A 17,152-nucleotide genomic window follows, 5' to 3' on the forward strand; every position below is an offset into this window, starting at 1 on the left:
CACAGGCTAAGCGCTCATTTTGTCTCCTTTGTTCAGAGCAGTGGTCCAGTCATTACTACATCCCTTCTGTCCCCCCCATCACTTTAGGGGCAGATTGACCCGCTTTTACAATGCTTGGATCTCAATTACCTCTGACAGCTAGGTTCTAGACACTGTCAGATCTGGCTACACAATCCATTTCCTCTCCAGGTCCACTTGCACATTCCTCTACAGAGATTCCTCTCACAAGACATTGCTCATTGAGCTGTATTTCTAGTTGGTAGCACTGGAACACCAGGGCCACGGTTTTTCTCCCAGAGCTTCTTGATACTGAAATATAAGGGCAGGATGAGAACCATTCTCAACCTTTGTGGCCTCTACAAATTCATCAAGTATGTGAGATCCCGCATGGTCACTCTATTGGCTATCCTTCCTGTGTTGTGTCAGAATGACTGGTTCATTGCTCTGGACCTGCAGGATACTTACTTTCTTGTGGTGATTCTGCTGATCCACAAGAAGTTTCTGTGTTTCGTGGTAGGAGAATGCCACTTTCAGTGTACGGATCTCCCCTATTCTGCCCCCCACGTCGTCACCAAATGCATGACAGTGGTTATTGCCTATCTCAGGAAGAAGGAACTCCACATATTCCTGTACGTCAATGACTGGTTGCCGAAGCGGAGCTCTAGAGAGGAGGTTCTTGTCCACATTGACACCATGTTGAGTTTGCTTGACTGTCAGCACTCATTGTAAACACTGCAAAGTCAACCTTGGCTCCCACTCAAAAAATCGAGTTCCTTGGGACCCTGTTAGATTCCATGAGGTCGAAGGTGTTCTTACCGACCGACCGCTTCCAGGCAATTCAACAGTTTTGCCTCAGTCTGCAATCCCAGCCTTCCATGACAGTGCATGTGTGTCTGAGTCTGTTGTGCCTAATGTCTGTTTGCATGCAGGTGTTCAAGTTCTCTAGGTTGTACCCTCACCCTCGTCAGATGCAGCTCAGGACAGTTTACCACCCTGCCCTGCATTCTCTGGACAGGTCAGTTCGCCTTCTTCCAGCAGTTCTGGATTCCTTCCACTGGTGGGAATTCCCACACAATGCGTGCCATTGGCCCTCTGTTTGGCCCTCTCCAACTAAGTCAGTGGTTACTGACACTTCCCTTCTGGGTGGGTGGGAAGGAAGTGCATCTGGACTCATTAAGGTTGTGGGGCATGTGGTTGGAACAGGAAGCCTCACTCCATATCAATGTGTTGGAACTTCAGGCCATCCACAATTCATGTTGTGCCTTCCGAGATCACATCACATACTAACCAACAATGCTACTGTGATGTACTATTTGAAGAAGCAAAGGGGAGCGGGTGCGGTACATTCCAGATTACTCTGCCTAGAGACGATCAATCTGTGGCACTTTTGCATTGAGGGAGACATCACCCTGGTAGCAGTCCATTTTCCAGGGGTTCAAAATAATCTCGCGGACTACCTCAGCAGGGTTTTCTCCTTGAGTCATGAATGGTCCCTGAAGGAGAGTGTTCGTCAAGTCATCTTTGCAACATGGGATGTCCCTGCGATGAACCTGTTTGTGATGAGGGAAAACATAAAGTGTCAGCTGTTCTGCTCTGGAGGGCCTCAGTCCTCTCAGCGCCTTCCACTGCAGCTAGCGGTCAACTCTTCTGTATGCCTTTCCACCTATTTCAGTCATTCCTCGGGTCATCCTCAAGCTCAAAGCAGATGAGGCCAAGCTCATTCTTGTTGCTCCAGCATGGATGAAGGAGTGTTGGTTCTCAGATATCCTTGCTCTGTCAATTCAACCTCCCATATAGTTTCCTGTCCGTCTTGACCTGCTCAATCAGAACCACGGCCAAACCCTCCATCTTGCAATCGGCTCCCAGCAGTGCTTGGAGGTTGTCCAACAAGTTCTACTTAACAAAGAAATTTAATCCAGTATTCTGAAATCTCTAAATATTAGACTTTGGTTTTATGGTGTTAAGTTACATATTTGCATGAGAGAGGGAAGTAAGAAAGGCATCTGTTAGTTTCAAGATATAATTGGCTGAGCATTCTTTTACTTTTGATACCCCCGTTTAGAAATATGCAACTCTATATATTGGATAATTTCAGATACTCATAAAATATTTTGATTAAAAAACTTCATAGTGTCTAATTTAAGATGTGATCAGTAGATGGAAACATTTGTTTATGTATTTTAGCCAGAAGAAACTTAATCTATATAAAAATTGTTTGAAGCCCCTTTCTTTTACTCTGTGTTTCTACCATGCGTAGCACAATGGAATCCTGATGTTGTTTGGGTCTGAGGTCTTACTAAAACACAAATAATCATGATAGTAATCATAGTAACTTTCCGACAAGCTCCATTAACTTCAGAGGTATGTTATGTCCTCTTTAGCCTTTAAATAAAACAACTGTAAATATCTCTCTAAGGGTGCATTATAATACAAAACCAGCAATTTATCCTTTTCCCCATTAAAAAAGTAATTGTGTGCTTTATAAGAGCAAATAGCCTTGTTATACAGCTTGGGACAGTATGTTATTAAGCAATGGGATTCTTAGTTTTTTTAAAAAGACTAAATTTTAAATGGGATGACAGTGCAGATGATGGGGTCTGATCCTTGTGGTCACAACTTTTCCAGTTAAATCCACAGAATTGTAGCAGGTGCTAACACAGCAAATATTCTATCTAATATTTTTGGTTTCCAGGTTGATGAGAAAACCATTGGAGAGCCTGGTTGGCTGTATGGGAGCTTTCAAGGTCATTTTGGCTGGTTTCCATGCAGCTATGTAGAAAAAATACCAGAAAGTGAAAAAGCTTTATCTCCTAAAAAGGCCTTACTTCCTCCTACAGTATTTTTGTCTACTACCTCAGCTCCTCCAGAGTAAGTTTATTTATTGATAGTTCTATTTTGGATAAAATAAAATGTTATGTAATAGCATTATGGATTACTGTAAATTAAATGCAGAAAATTTATTATAGCGACTATATGGAGGAAGAGCTATAATACAGCAAGTTAAACTTTGATCTTCTGAGTTGCACTGGGCAGCACATGCATTTTGCATATGTAAGAAGTAGTAGGTCTTGCTAATGTACTTTCTAAGAAAAATTGTGCTTGTGCTAAATTTGCAGACCACTTTCACCAGGTAGATCAGCAGAAGACACTGATTACCAAAATGTACCTTTCTCAAGCCTAACTGTTAACACAACATGGCAGAAAAAATCCGCTTTTACTCGTACTGTGTCCCCAGGATCTGTTTCTCCTGTTCATGGACAGGTATGTTGGTGAGAATTTTATGTATTTTAGGTTCATGTTAACAATACTGATATACTTTTGTATAGATGAGTTACACTTTTTCTAACAGTTCACTGCAGTGATCTAGACCAAGGGTGGGGAAACTACGGCTCCGCCTGTGAGCCATTTTAAGCCGGCCCATGAGCTCCTACTGGGGAGCTGAATCGGGGCCGCACCACGCAGTTCAGCCTTACTCTGGCGCTCCAATCGGGGTGCCAGGTAGGGGGCCACACCATGCAGCTCCCGGAAGCTGCACCATGGCCCTGCTCCGAGGGTCGGGGGCCGCTCCACTCCTAGGAGCCGGAGAAGGGACATGCCGCTGCTTCCAGGAGCCGCTTGAGGTAAGTGCCACTCGGAGCCTGCACCCCTGAGCTTCTCCCCCTGCCCCAGCCCTGATCCCCCTCCCGCTCTCCAAACCCCTCGATCCCAGCATGGATCACCCTCCTACACCCCAAACACCTCATCCCCAGCCCCACCCCAGAGCCTCTACCCCCAACCAGAGCCCTCACCCCCTCCTGCACCTGAAACCCAATTTTATGAGCATTCATGGCCTGCCATACAATTGCTATTCCCCGATGTGGCCCTCCAGCCAAAAAGTTTGCCCACCCCTGATCTAAACACAAAGCCAAATTCCCAGTTGGTGTGAGTGGGCATACCTCTATTGCAGCCTGTGGAGCTATGTTAATTTACACTACCTGAGGATCTGGTCCTTAAACTCTTTCTTCTTCTTCGCGTGCTTGTTCATGTCCTTTCCGATCAGGTGTGTGCAGGCGCGCATGCATAACAGCCGGAAGATTTTTTCCCTCGTCAGGTCGGCCTGGGCGCCCCCTGGAGTCGCACCTTCATGGCACTCAGTATAGAGCCCTGCGACCCCGCCAGCCCATCAGTTCCTTCTTACCACCAGTGACGGTAAGCTGGAACGTACTTTAGCTCTTGCCTTGGCAAGCGCCGTTCACAGTGTCCGTTGTATTATAGTTCTTGATACCGTTAGTGTTAGTTATTAGTACTTGTAGTGTAGATATAGTTAGTGTTAGGTTTTCTTTGGGGTTCCCCTTCCCCCAACGCTCCCGGTGTCGTGGTGTGACGCGGTCCCCAAGCTTTAAAACTTGTGAGGCCTGTGGCAAGTGCATGCCTAAAAGTGACCCCGCACACTTTGTGAGGGGAGAGCCACCAGGAAGACCAGTGCAAGATCTATCGCGAGTTTTGCCCTAGGACTTTGAAAGACCGAGACCAACGTCTTAAAGTCCTTTTTATGGAGGCTGCACTCCGGCCCCAGTCAGACCCTGGATCAGGGGATCCCGCGTCTAGCACCACCTCCTTGGTGCTGAGTGCCCCAGCACAATCTACAGGGGAACCAGTGTTGAGAAAGAACTCATATTGAGACTCTCAGCACTGTCACAGCTACTCCCGTGGACAGGCTTTGGACAGGCACCGGTCGCAACCATCAGTGCCACAAAAGAAAAGCTGGCTGGAGAGGGGCTGCTCTGCCCCGGCCAAGTCGAAGGAGTCGGCCACTGTGAGACCCCAGTGGGGCCACACCACCTCGGCCCCTTGGCTGGCTAGGGTCACGTCGACGCCTGTCCTGGTGGCGGTGCAGTTGAGTCCAGATCCTCCCCACTTGCCGGCCCCAGGAGCCAACAGCTGCAGCTCCCATTGACTGCAGAGGCATTCGCAGCAGCCCAGGACTTGTTGTGCCATATGGTGCCATTTTCCCCTTCCAGGGGGGATAAATCGCCGGCACTTTCCCATCCCAAGGGGAAAGTAGGCTATGATGTCACAGTGCTCACCATTGGAATGGGTTACCTAGGGAGGTTGTGGAATCTCCTTCCTTAGAGGTTTTTAAGGTCAGGCTTGACAAAGCCCTGGCTGGGATGATTTAGTTGGGGATTAGGTCATGCTTTGAATAGGGGGTTGGACTAGATGACCTCCTGAGGTCCCTTCCAACCCTGATATTCTATGATTCCATGAGGGGGTGGCGGGTCGGCAGGTTCTATATTGAGTGACATGAAGGCACAACTCCAGGGATGCTGCTAGGGGAAAAATCTTCCGGCTCCCATGCACGCATGCACACACCTGGTTGGAATGGAATGAACAACACATCTCGAAGAACAACAGTTATGAGAAGGTAAGTAACCATTTTTTTTCTTTCACTATATTGTGTTACTCTGGGTTAATTTCTTTCAACTTTGGGATTTTGTAAGGATAGCAGCTGCAGTGTGTGGAGGAACCTAACAGGTAAGCATGTGTTTATCTCATCAGTTTGGGCCTCAAGATGATCTTTCAGATTTCCCTACCTAGCCATTTGGGGACTACTGTTTCCTTTCTTTTTCTACCAAAAGGTATATTTTACCTCCAGGCAGAAGACTACCAGTGTGTGGGCCCTTCCAGAGTTACTCTTAAAAGCAAAGGAGTACTTGTGGCACCTTAGAGACTAACCAATTTATTTGAGCATAAGCTTTCGTGAGCTACAGCTCACTTCATCGGATGCATACTGTGGAAACTGCAGAAGACATTATATACACAGAGACCATGAAACAATACCTCCTCCCACCCCACTCTCCTGCTGGTAATAGCTTATCTAAAGTGACCACTCTCCTTACAATGTGTATGATAGTCAAGTTGGGCCATTTCCAGCACAAATCCAGGTTTTCTCACCCCCCCACCCCCACTCCAAAAAGCACACACACAAACTCACTCTCCTGCTGGTAATAGCTTATCCAAAGTGACCACTCTCCTTACAATGTGTATGAAAATCAAGGTGGGCCATTTTCAGCACAAATCCAGGTTTTCTCACCCCTCCCCCCCCCCGCAAAACACACACACACACAAACTCACTCTCCTGCTGGTAATAGCTTATCCAAAGTGACCACTCTGCCAGCGTTGTTTTGTAGAACCAGATACATGTCTAAGATATTTCTAACTTAATTGGCAAGTAGGGAGCAGAGTCCAGAGTCCACTCCGGAGTCCACATACCACATATGGCAGTGCAAAATGCTGTGGTCAAGACAGCAAGTCATTCAACTGGCATTTAGGAGTGAACACACCTAGAGTACAAGAGGCGATTTTTGAAACTTGCATAAGTAATAGGTACTAAAGCTGATTAACATCTGTATTTTTACTTGAACAGGGACAAGCTGTGGAGAATTTAAAAGCACAGGCACTTTGCTCCTGGACTGCAAAAAAGGATAACCACTTGAACTTTTCAAAAAACGATATAATTACTGTGCTGGAGAAGCAGGAAAACTGGTGGTTTGGAGAGGTGCATGGAGGAAGGGGATGGTTTCCTAAATCCTACGTCAAGATCTTGCCCGGAAATGAAAACAAACAAGAGGAGTAAGTGAGACTGTTGGTATTTTTGTATTCAACAGCTGAAAATAGAGTGAAAAACATGGGGATACTTTAAATTATGGGAACTAAATAGCATGTATGACCTGCACCATGCCATCGTGGGCTGTAATTTAATCAGCTTTCACAAGCTAAGTAATGTTGGGCCTGTTCAGTAAACATGTTAGATCTTTCAAGCTGGGTGCTAGAAAAAAGGGGTGTGTGGTTATTCAACAGGTGACATGCTGCTTCCTCTTGATTCAGTATCTCAGCATGGTGCTGGCACTCCACTGCTGGAGGTGTTACCTTTTAGATGACGTACAAAATTGAGATGTCTTTGCCATTAATCATTATACACTCCCGTGGCACATCTTGTAGAAATAGTGGTGTTTTTCCTAGCTGTCAAAAGTAGTGCCAGACTATCCTAGTATTCAAGCTAACGGTTCAGTTAATTACTGAAAGTCTGAGTAGTGCTTCTGCCACGGAATGGCTGCTTCATTCCAACCTAGGGATGATTACAGGTTGGTGGTTGAAGTGATCTTTGCACATGCATGACTTAAAGTTTTTTGTGATTTTTCTAGAATAAGGCAAATTTTAAATAAATGTCAAGGTGTTGCACCTAAAATAAAGATTTTGTATGTCTTGATCACCGCAATTTGTGACTGTTTTCCAAACCCTGTAGCTTAAATTAGGACTCTTCCATATGATTAATTGAAGTCATATTTTTTTGCTCTTAGGGTAAACCTTTCTTGATCCCCAATAAATTTTTAATTGTTTAGCTTTTGCTAATAATTAATGTTATTGCAGAATTTCTGATATTCCTTAGTCATGACCTATATAATATTTAGGAGATATTGCAGTAATGTGAGTGACCACTTGCAACAACTTAATTAAAAAATGTAATGGGGACAACAGCATTAGTAATATATACCAATTGAGAATGAAATAATGCTTGGCTGCAATTTTTTTGTCACTCAAAGAATAGGAAAATTACACTGTACTAAATCTTTATCACTAATTGAAGAATGTTTTGTTAAACCAGCCAGACTAAATCACTTGGATTTTTATGTCTGCAGACCCGAAACTATTTATGCAGCTGTAAACAAGAAGCCTAGTACACCATCTTATACAATTGGAGAGGGTAAGCATGCAATTACAATGTCAGTTATGAAATTATAAAACTAATTTCTGTTTAATAGCATGTAAATTAATAATGGATATGCGTAGAATTATATCTTGATCAGGTCTGTGACTGTTATAGAGATCTAATATAGTCACAACTGCTTTTTAGATTCCTAAGTGTATCGGTTTTTTTACTTTTATGTATTTAAGTGGAGAAAGTATAAGTTCAAATGGGAAAAATAATTTGTGAGAAACAATCTCTGAACTTTTTAATTTGATCTGCATTTACCCATTTTCCCACCCTTTCAGACTATATAGAATGCATGTAGACTCTGCTTAGAAAAGTCACTTGGGCTTTTGATCTCTACCATGATAATCAGATATTATGCAGTTCACCATCCGTATGGAGTATTTCTTCTTATGGCTTTTCTGCATTTAAATGTTTGTGCTGAAGCGTGGGTCCAAGCTGAAATCTCTCCATATAACAATTCTTAAACTGTGGTCTGTGAACCACTGATCATCCATAGGGCGGTCGCTGTTCACATGGTACTAACTCTCCTCATTTCCATCTGCTAAATCACATTCAGACACTACAAATCTATTACTTTTCCTTGTAAGCAGTTACCTGTGGTTGCTACATTTGTCACAGAAATGTTATGTGCATGCGCATCCGAGAGAGAGTCTGCACAATTGCAAATGGGAGGTGAGATGATGGATGCAATTTAAGTGAGAGGGAAGGTTGGTCCACACTATGAAGTTGCTTGAGCAACCCTTATATGAGAGATTTTTAAAAAAGTGACTAGCATGCCTCTTGTATTTACTGTATTAGGGTTTTGATAAAATTCAATTTAGTTTCAGCTGTAATCAAGAGAGGCCAAACACTTTTTCACTGTAACTAATGCAGTTTCTCTCTCTCTCTCTCTCTCTCTGTGGTTGAACAGAGTATGTTGCACTCTATTCCTATACGAGCTCTGAACCTGGTGATTTGACTTTTGCTGAAGGAGAAGAAATACTAGTCACTCAGAAAGATGGAGAATGGTGGACAGGAAGCATTGCTGACAGAACTGGCATCTTTCCATCAAACTATGTCAAACCTAAGGATCAAGATGTGAGTTTTTGTCTTGGGTTTTGTTACTTAAAGCAAGAAGATTTTATTTTTGTCTGTATAAGTTTACTGTATTTTGCTAGAATTCTGACTTTAAAAAAACCAACAAGTTACACTGTATGTCTTGTATATAGGTAGTATGTTCACATTCTAAAATTTGGGCATTAAATTGTAGCACTCTGGTGGTGTATCTGGCATAAATGCTTAGGTCAAGAAAGTGATTTGCCTTTTTTCAAACCATTATGCTTGGTAAAGGGAAAAAATTCAGAAAAAATGTTATTTGTGGCAAAAGAAGAATATTAAAAAAAAGAGAGTTGCGGTAAATTCTGCTGTTAGCACTGCAAATTAAAATCTTGTATCTTTTGATTGTAGGGTTCTGGTACTGCTGGCAGAACTGGGACACTAAATAAGAAACCTGGTGAGTCTGATGTAACTTACAAACCTTTAGCTTATTGTATTTGTTCATTATTCACCAGTCTTTTTTTTATTTCAGAGATTGCCCAGGTGACTACAGCGTATGCTGCATCAGGGACAGAACAGCTTAGTCTGGCTCCAGGACAGCTGATACTTATTCTGAAGAAAAACCCTAGTGGATGGTGGCAAGGAGAGTTACAGGTAATTAAAGGAAAAAATAATCTTCACAGAATGAATAACGAGAGCAATTTTTGTGATTTAATTTAAAAAGTGAGAAGCTCTTAAGTTCTTTTTGCCATATATAAACTGTACTTGAACATCACATAAAACCTATATTGCTGGGCCTGTTTCTGTCACAGAAAATCAGTGTTTGTAACCCTGGCAGAATGTAGGGGTCCAGTATTGACAATTAATAAAAAGTAATAATTCGTGTCAGAAGAACCACTTAACTAATAAAACAGTGCTAACTTTGTTAAAATATTAAATGGTAACAATCCTCTGATGACATAGTAGGACCTCTTAAAAGCAGGAGGGAAATTAGTATAGGATATTCTAATTCCTTGCATTCACAGAGCATTTTTCACTCAGAAAGCTCTGAAAGCAAACTTCATAAACTACCTACAGTAGCATTTCAAAAAGCAAAGTATCATTTTAACATCATTTTTACAGGTCTTGGGAGCTATTGGCAATGGAAAAGTTAATATATAATCTGTGCAAGGAAATATATAGGAAATTAGTAGTAGTTTGCATTTTATTAGAAAAGGAGTTTTGGCTGTGTTTCAGGATGGAACCCCCAGAGGGAGGAGGAAAGGAGATGAAAACTGAGATGGCTAGTTGTCAGGCCTTGCTTGGTTGAATTTCATATTTTATTGCAGTAACTGAGTATTTTTCCATATTTTGTATTACAATAGCATTGCTTGTACACACTTACAACATGTTGTGAGAAAAGCTGTTAAGATGTAGGAATATTACCTCTTTGAGATTTTCTGCTCATGCTATAATCTTTCTGTTTTTTACAGAAAAAGTGAAGGTAAAAAAAAAGTCAAGAATCCACTATACAAGCTTTCTTTTTAGATAACAATCACTCTGTCTTATCTGATAGAAAGTGGTGCTAAATTCATAGGCCAAGATTTTCAAAAGTGGGTAGTGACATCGGATGACTCCATTTTTGAGTGCCCAGTCTGAGACACTTTATAGGGGCTCTACTTTCAGAGGTAAGTGGTCAGCACTTTTTGAAAATTAGGCCCCTGTAAGCTGTCTCAAGTGGAGCATCCAAAATTACTAATCACTTTTGAAAATCTTGACTGAACTTTCCACTCAGTCAGTTGAGCAAATTACAGTGCAGCCATACTCAAATATGCTTTTAGTAATAAATGTAAACCAAATTTTGTCTTGTAGATCCATTCAGTGCTTAATAACTTTGTAGGCAGGTTTTTTGTGACGAGAAGCTGTGTGGGTGGGGTGCTCATTACAATCCACTGGTCAGTTGTCTATTTAATTCTAAACCATATTTTTTTATAGGCAAGAGGGAAAAAGAGGCAGAAAGGATGGTTTCCTGCCAATCATGTTAAATTGTTAGGTCCAAGCAGTGAGAGAACTACTCCTGCTGCTCTCTCAGGTAGGAAAATAATCTCATTTATATTAAACTTGGAATAATTATATGTAATTCTTTCCTTTACACTAAATAACAGTCAGTGTATAGTGTAATAGTCTGATTAATTGCCACCTATTACCCTTGTGATGCAGTCAGTATTGGGGACCATTGTACCAGGCTCTGAACAAACACAGGAGAGGACAGTCTCTGTCCCAAGGAACATACGGTCTGTCAAACAACTTTTTCATCAAAAAACAGTGCTGTCTGTGGCTCCTGTCCTGGAATGCGCCATCTTCTGTTGTGGCTTATTGCACTGAGAATACACCCTTTGTTTCTGTCCTACAGACTGTATCCAAGCACATCCTGCTTACACATGGCAGCAAGACTTCTGGGAACTTTGCTGTTATTGACAATACCCCTACAACTGTGTGCTATGCTGCTTCTAAGGGTGGGCAGATGCAGCCTTAACTCCACATGGATTTTTGATTGGCTGTGTAGGTCTTGATGAGAACAGCTTTCCCTGGTTCCACTTCCTCAAAGTCTGCAAATACCCTACCTTCTGCTGTGTTTGTACAAGAGTTCCACAGGCATCCATGATCGAAACCTCTCTCTGAGGCTTAGTTTTTTATACATTCTTTGTACACACAGACCTTTTTCTCTCACACAAATATCCACTATAAAATAATTAATCTGTTTCTCTGACAGGCTGGGGAGAAAGATGTTTCACTTATTTTTATGTTTGAATATTTGGAAGGTGAACAGATGCTATGGTTATGGGAACCATCTAACTACCCAAGTAGATAGAATTGTAAAGTTGGGAATTAGAGAGAAAAACTGACCAGAGTTAATTTAATCTATCGCTGACCACATTATTAATAAAAGGAGAAGACAGGGCTGTCAAACTGTACTCCCACGTCAAGATAAAATCTTCTGGGGTTGATTTTTTTGGTTTGTCCTTGAAAATGGTTTTAGTCTCATAGATATTTTCTGTGGGCTTTATGCAGTCTTAACTCTGACTTACCTTATACTAGAAGTTGTGCTAACCCTTGTTGTGAATATTCTTTTTCTTCCTAGTATGTCAAGTAATAGCAATGTATGATTATGCGGCAAACAATGAAGATGAGCTCACTTTCTCCAAGGGGCAGATCATTAATGTACTGAGCAAAGATGATGCAGATTGGTGGCAAGGAGAAATCAGTGGTGTGACAGGTCTCTTTCCTTCAAACTATGTGAAGATGACCACAGACTCTGATCCAAGCCAACAGTGTAAGAAATAATTTTTGAAAGAATTTTGCATTGCATTTCTAAGATTTAACATTCAATTATTGTGTTTAGAACTATTTTGTGCTTAGAACTAGGAGCCGTAGGACTTCTAATGGGTGTGTAAGTACATCAGAACTTCACTCTTCCACTTGGCAAATCTACACTAAAATATTGTCACTCCATTTTTTCAGCCAAGGTTTAGTAGCAGCAGTGCTGCTATGAGGCCCCTAAATAAACATTACACCTGTGACATATTAAACTTGCTTTTAAATTGTTCACAGTATTTTTTAATTAGCAATGAGTCTCTCAGTCAGTGCAGATGTACTTGTTCTACTGTATTTTATTATTTTTCTTTCTTTGGATTTCTACAAAATACGAAAAACACTTATCATAAGACTTTAGGCAGCTTTGGAATACATTAAAAGTACAACTTAAAAAAATAAGCACAGCAGCTTCCCCAAACTATAAAAAGGAAAGAAAAAGATCCCCACCCTAACCAGTGAATCCCAGCTTACAATATATCTATCCCAACCCTCAAATCATCCTTGCTTCTTCAAAATCCTGAGAAAGAGATGGGCTTTGCAGCACGTCCTCAAGATCAACAAATGTGGGTTATCTGGGGGCAAGCTGGATACTGAATTCTAGTTCAAATTTGTGTCGTTAATGTGAAGGATACATGTTACGGTCTCTTTCTAACATACAAGCACTGTGAAAGTTCTGTCTTTGGCCTCTCATTCCAGTGCTAGGTCACTACAGTTTTGACTCCCTCAGCCTTTCATCTTGGGTCAGGGACAGCATGATAAAATCAGTTTTGTCATCTGAACCCAAGGCATTAATGGCTTGGGACAAACCTTAATGGCTTTGTGACGCTTCCCGGGGTACCTTACTATCACTGCCCTTAGCGTGAGGAAGTCTTGCCTGTGTCTGTTGGGGGGTCAGCTCACCAGCTCGACTAGCCATGGGCAACACAAGCACTCCCTCTACATCTTGCAGGCTCTGCTGTTTCCCTGCCAGTTAGCTATTGTTATACTCCCAACCGTCAAGCCTTCCAAGTATCTCCCAGGAATGGGCAGGTCCTGGTCTTCTGGACACTCAGTGTTCACAAACTCATTGCTTCTGAGGAAACTGCAAACCCCAGCTCACCAGTTCCCCCTCAGATTACTGCTCCACTGAACACATAGCACTTATACTTGATTTCACTATAAACATATCTAAGTGTATTTAACAAAGCATAAAGATTCAAGTAATAGCAACTAGAAGTATTGAAAATAAACGGTTATATGTAAAACAAAATCATAATGTGCATTTAGAGCCTAGACTTAATTAACAAGGTACTATCGTGTCTTGTAGAGTATTGCTCACCCAAAATCCTTGCTGCATTTACAGCCAGAATGGGCTGTGGGTCGTCCGTGACCGTCCCTCCCCCCCACCCCCGCCTGGTATTAGCTCATCTTAAGTGATCACTCTCCTTACAGTGTGTATGATAACACCCATTGTTTCATGTTCTCTGTGTATATAAATCTCCCCACTGTATTTTCCACTGAATGCATCCGATGAAGTGAGCTGTGGCTCACGAAAGCTTATGCTCAGATAAATGTGTTAGTCTCTAAGGTGCCACAAGTACTCCTTTTCTTTTTGCAAATACAGACTAACACGGCTGCTACTCTGAAACCTTCCATGAGACAGACACTGTCAGCTTGCCTCCTAGGCAAAGGACCTTGTTTGTTTCCTTGTGCCCCCAGATATATCCTTACAATTCCTTGTCGTTAGTCATAAACAAGACACCCCAAGCTGTTTGTTTCATGCTGTGAATTTCCTCGCTTGTAGATTTTGCAATCTCTTCTTTTTCCTTTTGTGCAGTATGCAAATAGGCTTACAGCGTGAGGCATACAATACACAAATGACAAGACAGTGGGACAGGTATCTGCTGCCTCCTGCCTGAAAGGAACGTTTCTGAAGTATGCCACCTCTTGGTGATCTGCCTTAATTCCAGGACCTTAAGAACATAATTTCCCATACAGATACCTAACTCAAATATTATCTGTACATACGTTTTGGAATGATTATGATGACCAGTGGGCTACTGGCTCTTGGTAGTGACTTTGCGTGCCACCCTTTGGAGATCTATTATGCAGATATCTGACCAAGAGGATCTCTGTAAAACTCTGTGCAGCCCCCCAGGTCACCTGCTAGTTGGCACCAGGAGGTCCTGTGTCACAGCTTTTAATTTCTCTTTTACATACCAGGCCCAAGCTCTTCAGTTAATTCCATTCTTCTCTTGATCGGGCAGCAGGTGTTGCTGTAAAATGGCAAAAGTAAAGTAAACTTTCTCATAGACTCATAGATATTAAGGTCAGAAGGGACCATTATGATCATCTAGTCTGACCTTCTGCACAATGCAGGCCACAGAATCTCACCCACCCACTCCTGCAATAAACCTCTCACCTGTGTCTGAGCTATTGAAGTCCTCAAATCATGGTTTAAAGACTTCAAGGTGCAGAGAATCCTCCAGCAAGTGACCTGTGCCTCATGCTACAGAGGAAGGCGAAAAACCCCCAGGGCCTCTTCCAATCTGCTCTGGAGGAGAATTCCTTCCCAACAGCAAATATGGCGATCAGCTGAACCCTGAGCATGTGGACAAGATTCACCAGCCAGATACCCAGGACAGAATTCTCTGTAGTAACTCAGATCCCACCCCATCTAACATCCCATCACAGGCCATTGGGCCTATTTACCATGAATAGTTAAAGATCAATTAATTGCCAAAAATCATGTTATCCCATCATACCTATCTCTTCCATAAACTTATCAAGTTTAATCTTGAAGCCAGATAGGTCTTTTGCCCCCACTGCTTCCCTGAGAAGGCTGTTCCAGAATTTCACTCCTCTGATGGTTCCTCCTTTTGGTTCCTCCTTTGTCTAATTTCAAGTCTAAACTTCCTGATGGCCAGTTTATATCCATTTGTTCTTGTGTCACATTGGTACTGAGTTTAAATAATTCCTCTCCCTCTCTGGTATTTATCCCTCTGATATATTTATAGAGAGCAATCATATCTCCCCTCAGCCATCTTTTGGTTAGGCTAAACAAGCCAAGCCCCTTGAGTCTCCTTTCATAAGACAGGTTTACCATTCCTCGGATCATCCTAGTAGCCCTTCTCTGTACCTGTTCCAGTTTGAATTCATCCTTCTTAATCATGGGAGACCAGAACTGCACACAGTATTCCAGATGAGGTCTCACCAATGGCTTGTATAACAGTACTAACACCTCCTTATCTCTACTGGAAATACCTCACCTTTCCCTTCTGGTGTTGCAAGCACTACCATTTGTAGTTGTCCCAGCATAGAAAAAGCATTCAGAATTCAGAATGGATCTATATCTTAGTAGCACATAGTATAAATTGATTTAAATAGATACAGGTTCGGCATTAACCTGGTGCTTTGAGAGTTTTTTGTTTGGATACAGACAGAATCCCACCTAATTGCTAAATTACTTTGGGGCATTTGTAAAACCAGAGTCCTGACCACTTGTGACCATTAAAAATTCCGAGGAATATCCCAAAAGGATAGAAATGTTAGCCCAAGTGTCCCGATTATGTTTCAGTTTAGATAAATGCTTTTGACTTACCTGAATTCCATGTCCCTTTCAGCTATGAACTGATCTTTACTTCCCATTCTCTGCAGTGTGTTTTTGTGTTGATATGTACTATTCAACAGTTCCTGTATTTCGTTCGAATGGAGGCTGTCCTGCAATGGTGGCATAGTGGGGTGTATGGGTTTAGGAGGGAGAGGTGTATTTAAAGTACTGGGATTCATGTAGATGAAGCATGAGAAGTAGGTGCAAGATCTTTATGCATGTTATTAATTCCAACAAAAGTAGTCCTGAAATTGGATCATAATTAGACACATAAGCAGTTCTTATTTACTCATTGCCATGTCGCTAAGTTGGCTTCCTCCCAAATGTGGATCTTGAGTACCAGCATCCCCCACAGAAACAATTGCCTGTTGTGGACAAAATTTTCTTTTGCAAGTGTGTGAATGAGAGAGGGCCTACCAATAGCAGTCAGCAACGTACACTTTCACTAGTGCTTGGTTATTCCAGTTGTCTCTGTCAAGAAGTCTCTGATTTAAGAAGCAATCCTGTTGATGTTTTGAGGTTCAGGAACTTAATCCTGTAAGTGAATGAAGTACATGTTCAGAAATTACAGCCAAAGTCTTTTGCTGCTAAAGTGATTTCATGTGTTTCAGCTGAGTTGGGTACCAGCCACTTGCTGGACCTTATATACCACACAACATAGCCAACTTTGTAGGAGGGGAAAATGCATGAAATTTTTCAGTGGAATATGTGAAGGAAGTGGAACTTCAATGGGATTTTTAGTAGGAAGCATGAAGGGGCAAATTTAACAAATATTAATGTTATAGCATCATATTTGCTATAAGCTCTCACTTTTGTGGACATAAGTGTAGTTGTACTACATCATCCATAATTAAGGCTGCGAGTTTGTCACGGAGGTCACGGATTCCGTAACTTTCCGTGACTTCTTTTAGTGGCCAGTGCATCTGGCCTGGTGGCAGCTCAGGCAGCCCCTTTGCCAGTCGCACCAGCTGCTGCTCGGGCAGTCTCAGGCCACTGTGCCCCACTTCCCTAGCAGCAGCAGCAGGAGTTTGGGTGTGGAAAGGGGCAGGGAGTTGGGGCACGGGATGGGGTGAGGTGGGCTCTGGGTGGCGCTTACCTGGAGGGCTCCCCAGAAGTGATGAAATCCCCCTTGCTCAGCTCCTAGGCATAGGCGTGGCCAGACAGCACTGCGCATTGCCTCTGCCTGCAGGCACCACCCCCACAGCTCCCGTTGGCTGCAGTTCCCGACCAATGGGAGCTGCGAAGCCAGCACTCTGGGTGGAGGCAGTGCACAGAGCTGCCTGGCCATGTCTGCACCTGAGTGAGGGGGATCTTGCCACTTCCGGGGAGGTGCAGAGCCAGGTAGGGAGCCTGTTGGACTTGCCAACCCTCCCCCCCAATACCAGCAGAGGTACCACCCCTCCAAGCATCTGCGGCAC

The 17,152-nt window shown here is 42.6% G+C and overlaps 1 protein-coding gene across 4 annotated transcripts in view; it reads left to right on the top strand.

The window, feature by feature from the left end:
* Positions 1–17,152, top strand: part of ITSN2 (intersectin 2) — a 126,884-nt gene that overhangs the window by 68,189 nt on the left and 41,543 nt on the right. For all 4 annotated transcript variants that reach the window (XR_013345545.1, XM_077812448.1, XM_077812446.1 and 1 more), the window contains exons 20-28: positions 2,693–2,868; positions 3,117–3,261; positions 6,407–6,612; positions 7,680–7,744; positions 8,667–8,833; positions 9,203–9,248; positions 9,324–9,445; positions 10,766–10,862; positions 11,913–12,104. Coding sequence is in view for 3 of the 4 variants with exons in the window: in XM_077812448.1 (XP_077668574.1) it covers positions 2,693–2,868; positions 3,117–3,261; positions 6,407–6,612; positions 7,680–7,744; positions 8,667–8,833; positions 9,203–9,248; positions 9,324–9,445; positions 10,766–10,862; positions 11,913–12,104 (1,216 nt within the window). In the remaining variant the exon portion in view is untranslated. The remainder of the gene's footprint in view (positions 1–2,692; positions 2,869–3,116; positions 3,262–6,406; positions 6,613–7,679; positions 7,745–8,666; positions 8,834–9,202; positions 9,249–9,323; positions 9,446–10,765; positions 10,863–11,912; positions 12,105–17,152) is intronic.

Source organism: Eretmochelys imbricata, chromosome 3 (assembly GCF_965152235.1).
Source record: "Eretmochelys imbricata isolate rEreImb1 chromosome 3, rEreImb1.hap1, whole genome shotgun sequence".
Classification (NCBI taxonomy): Eukaryota; Metazoa; Chordata; order Testudines; family Cheloniidae; genus Eretmochelys; species Eretmochelys imbricata.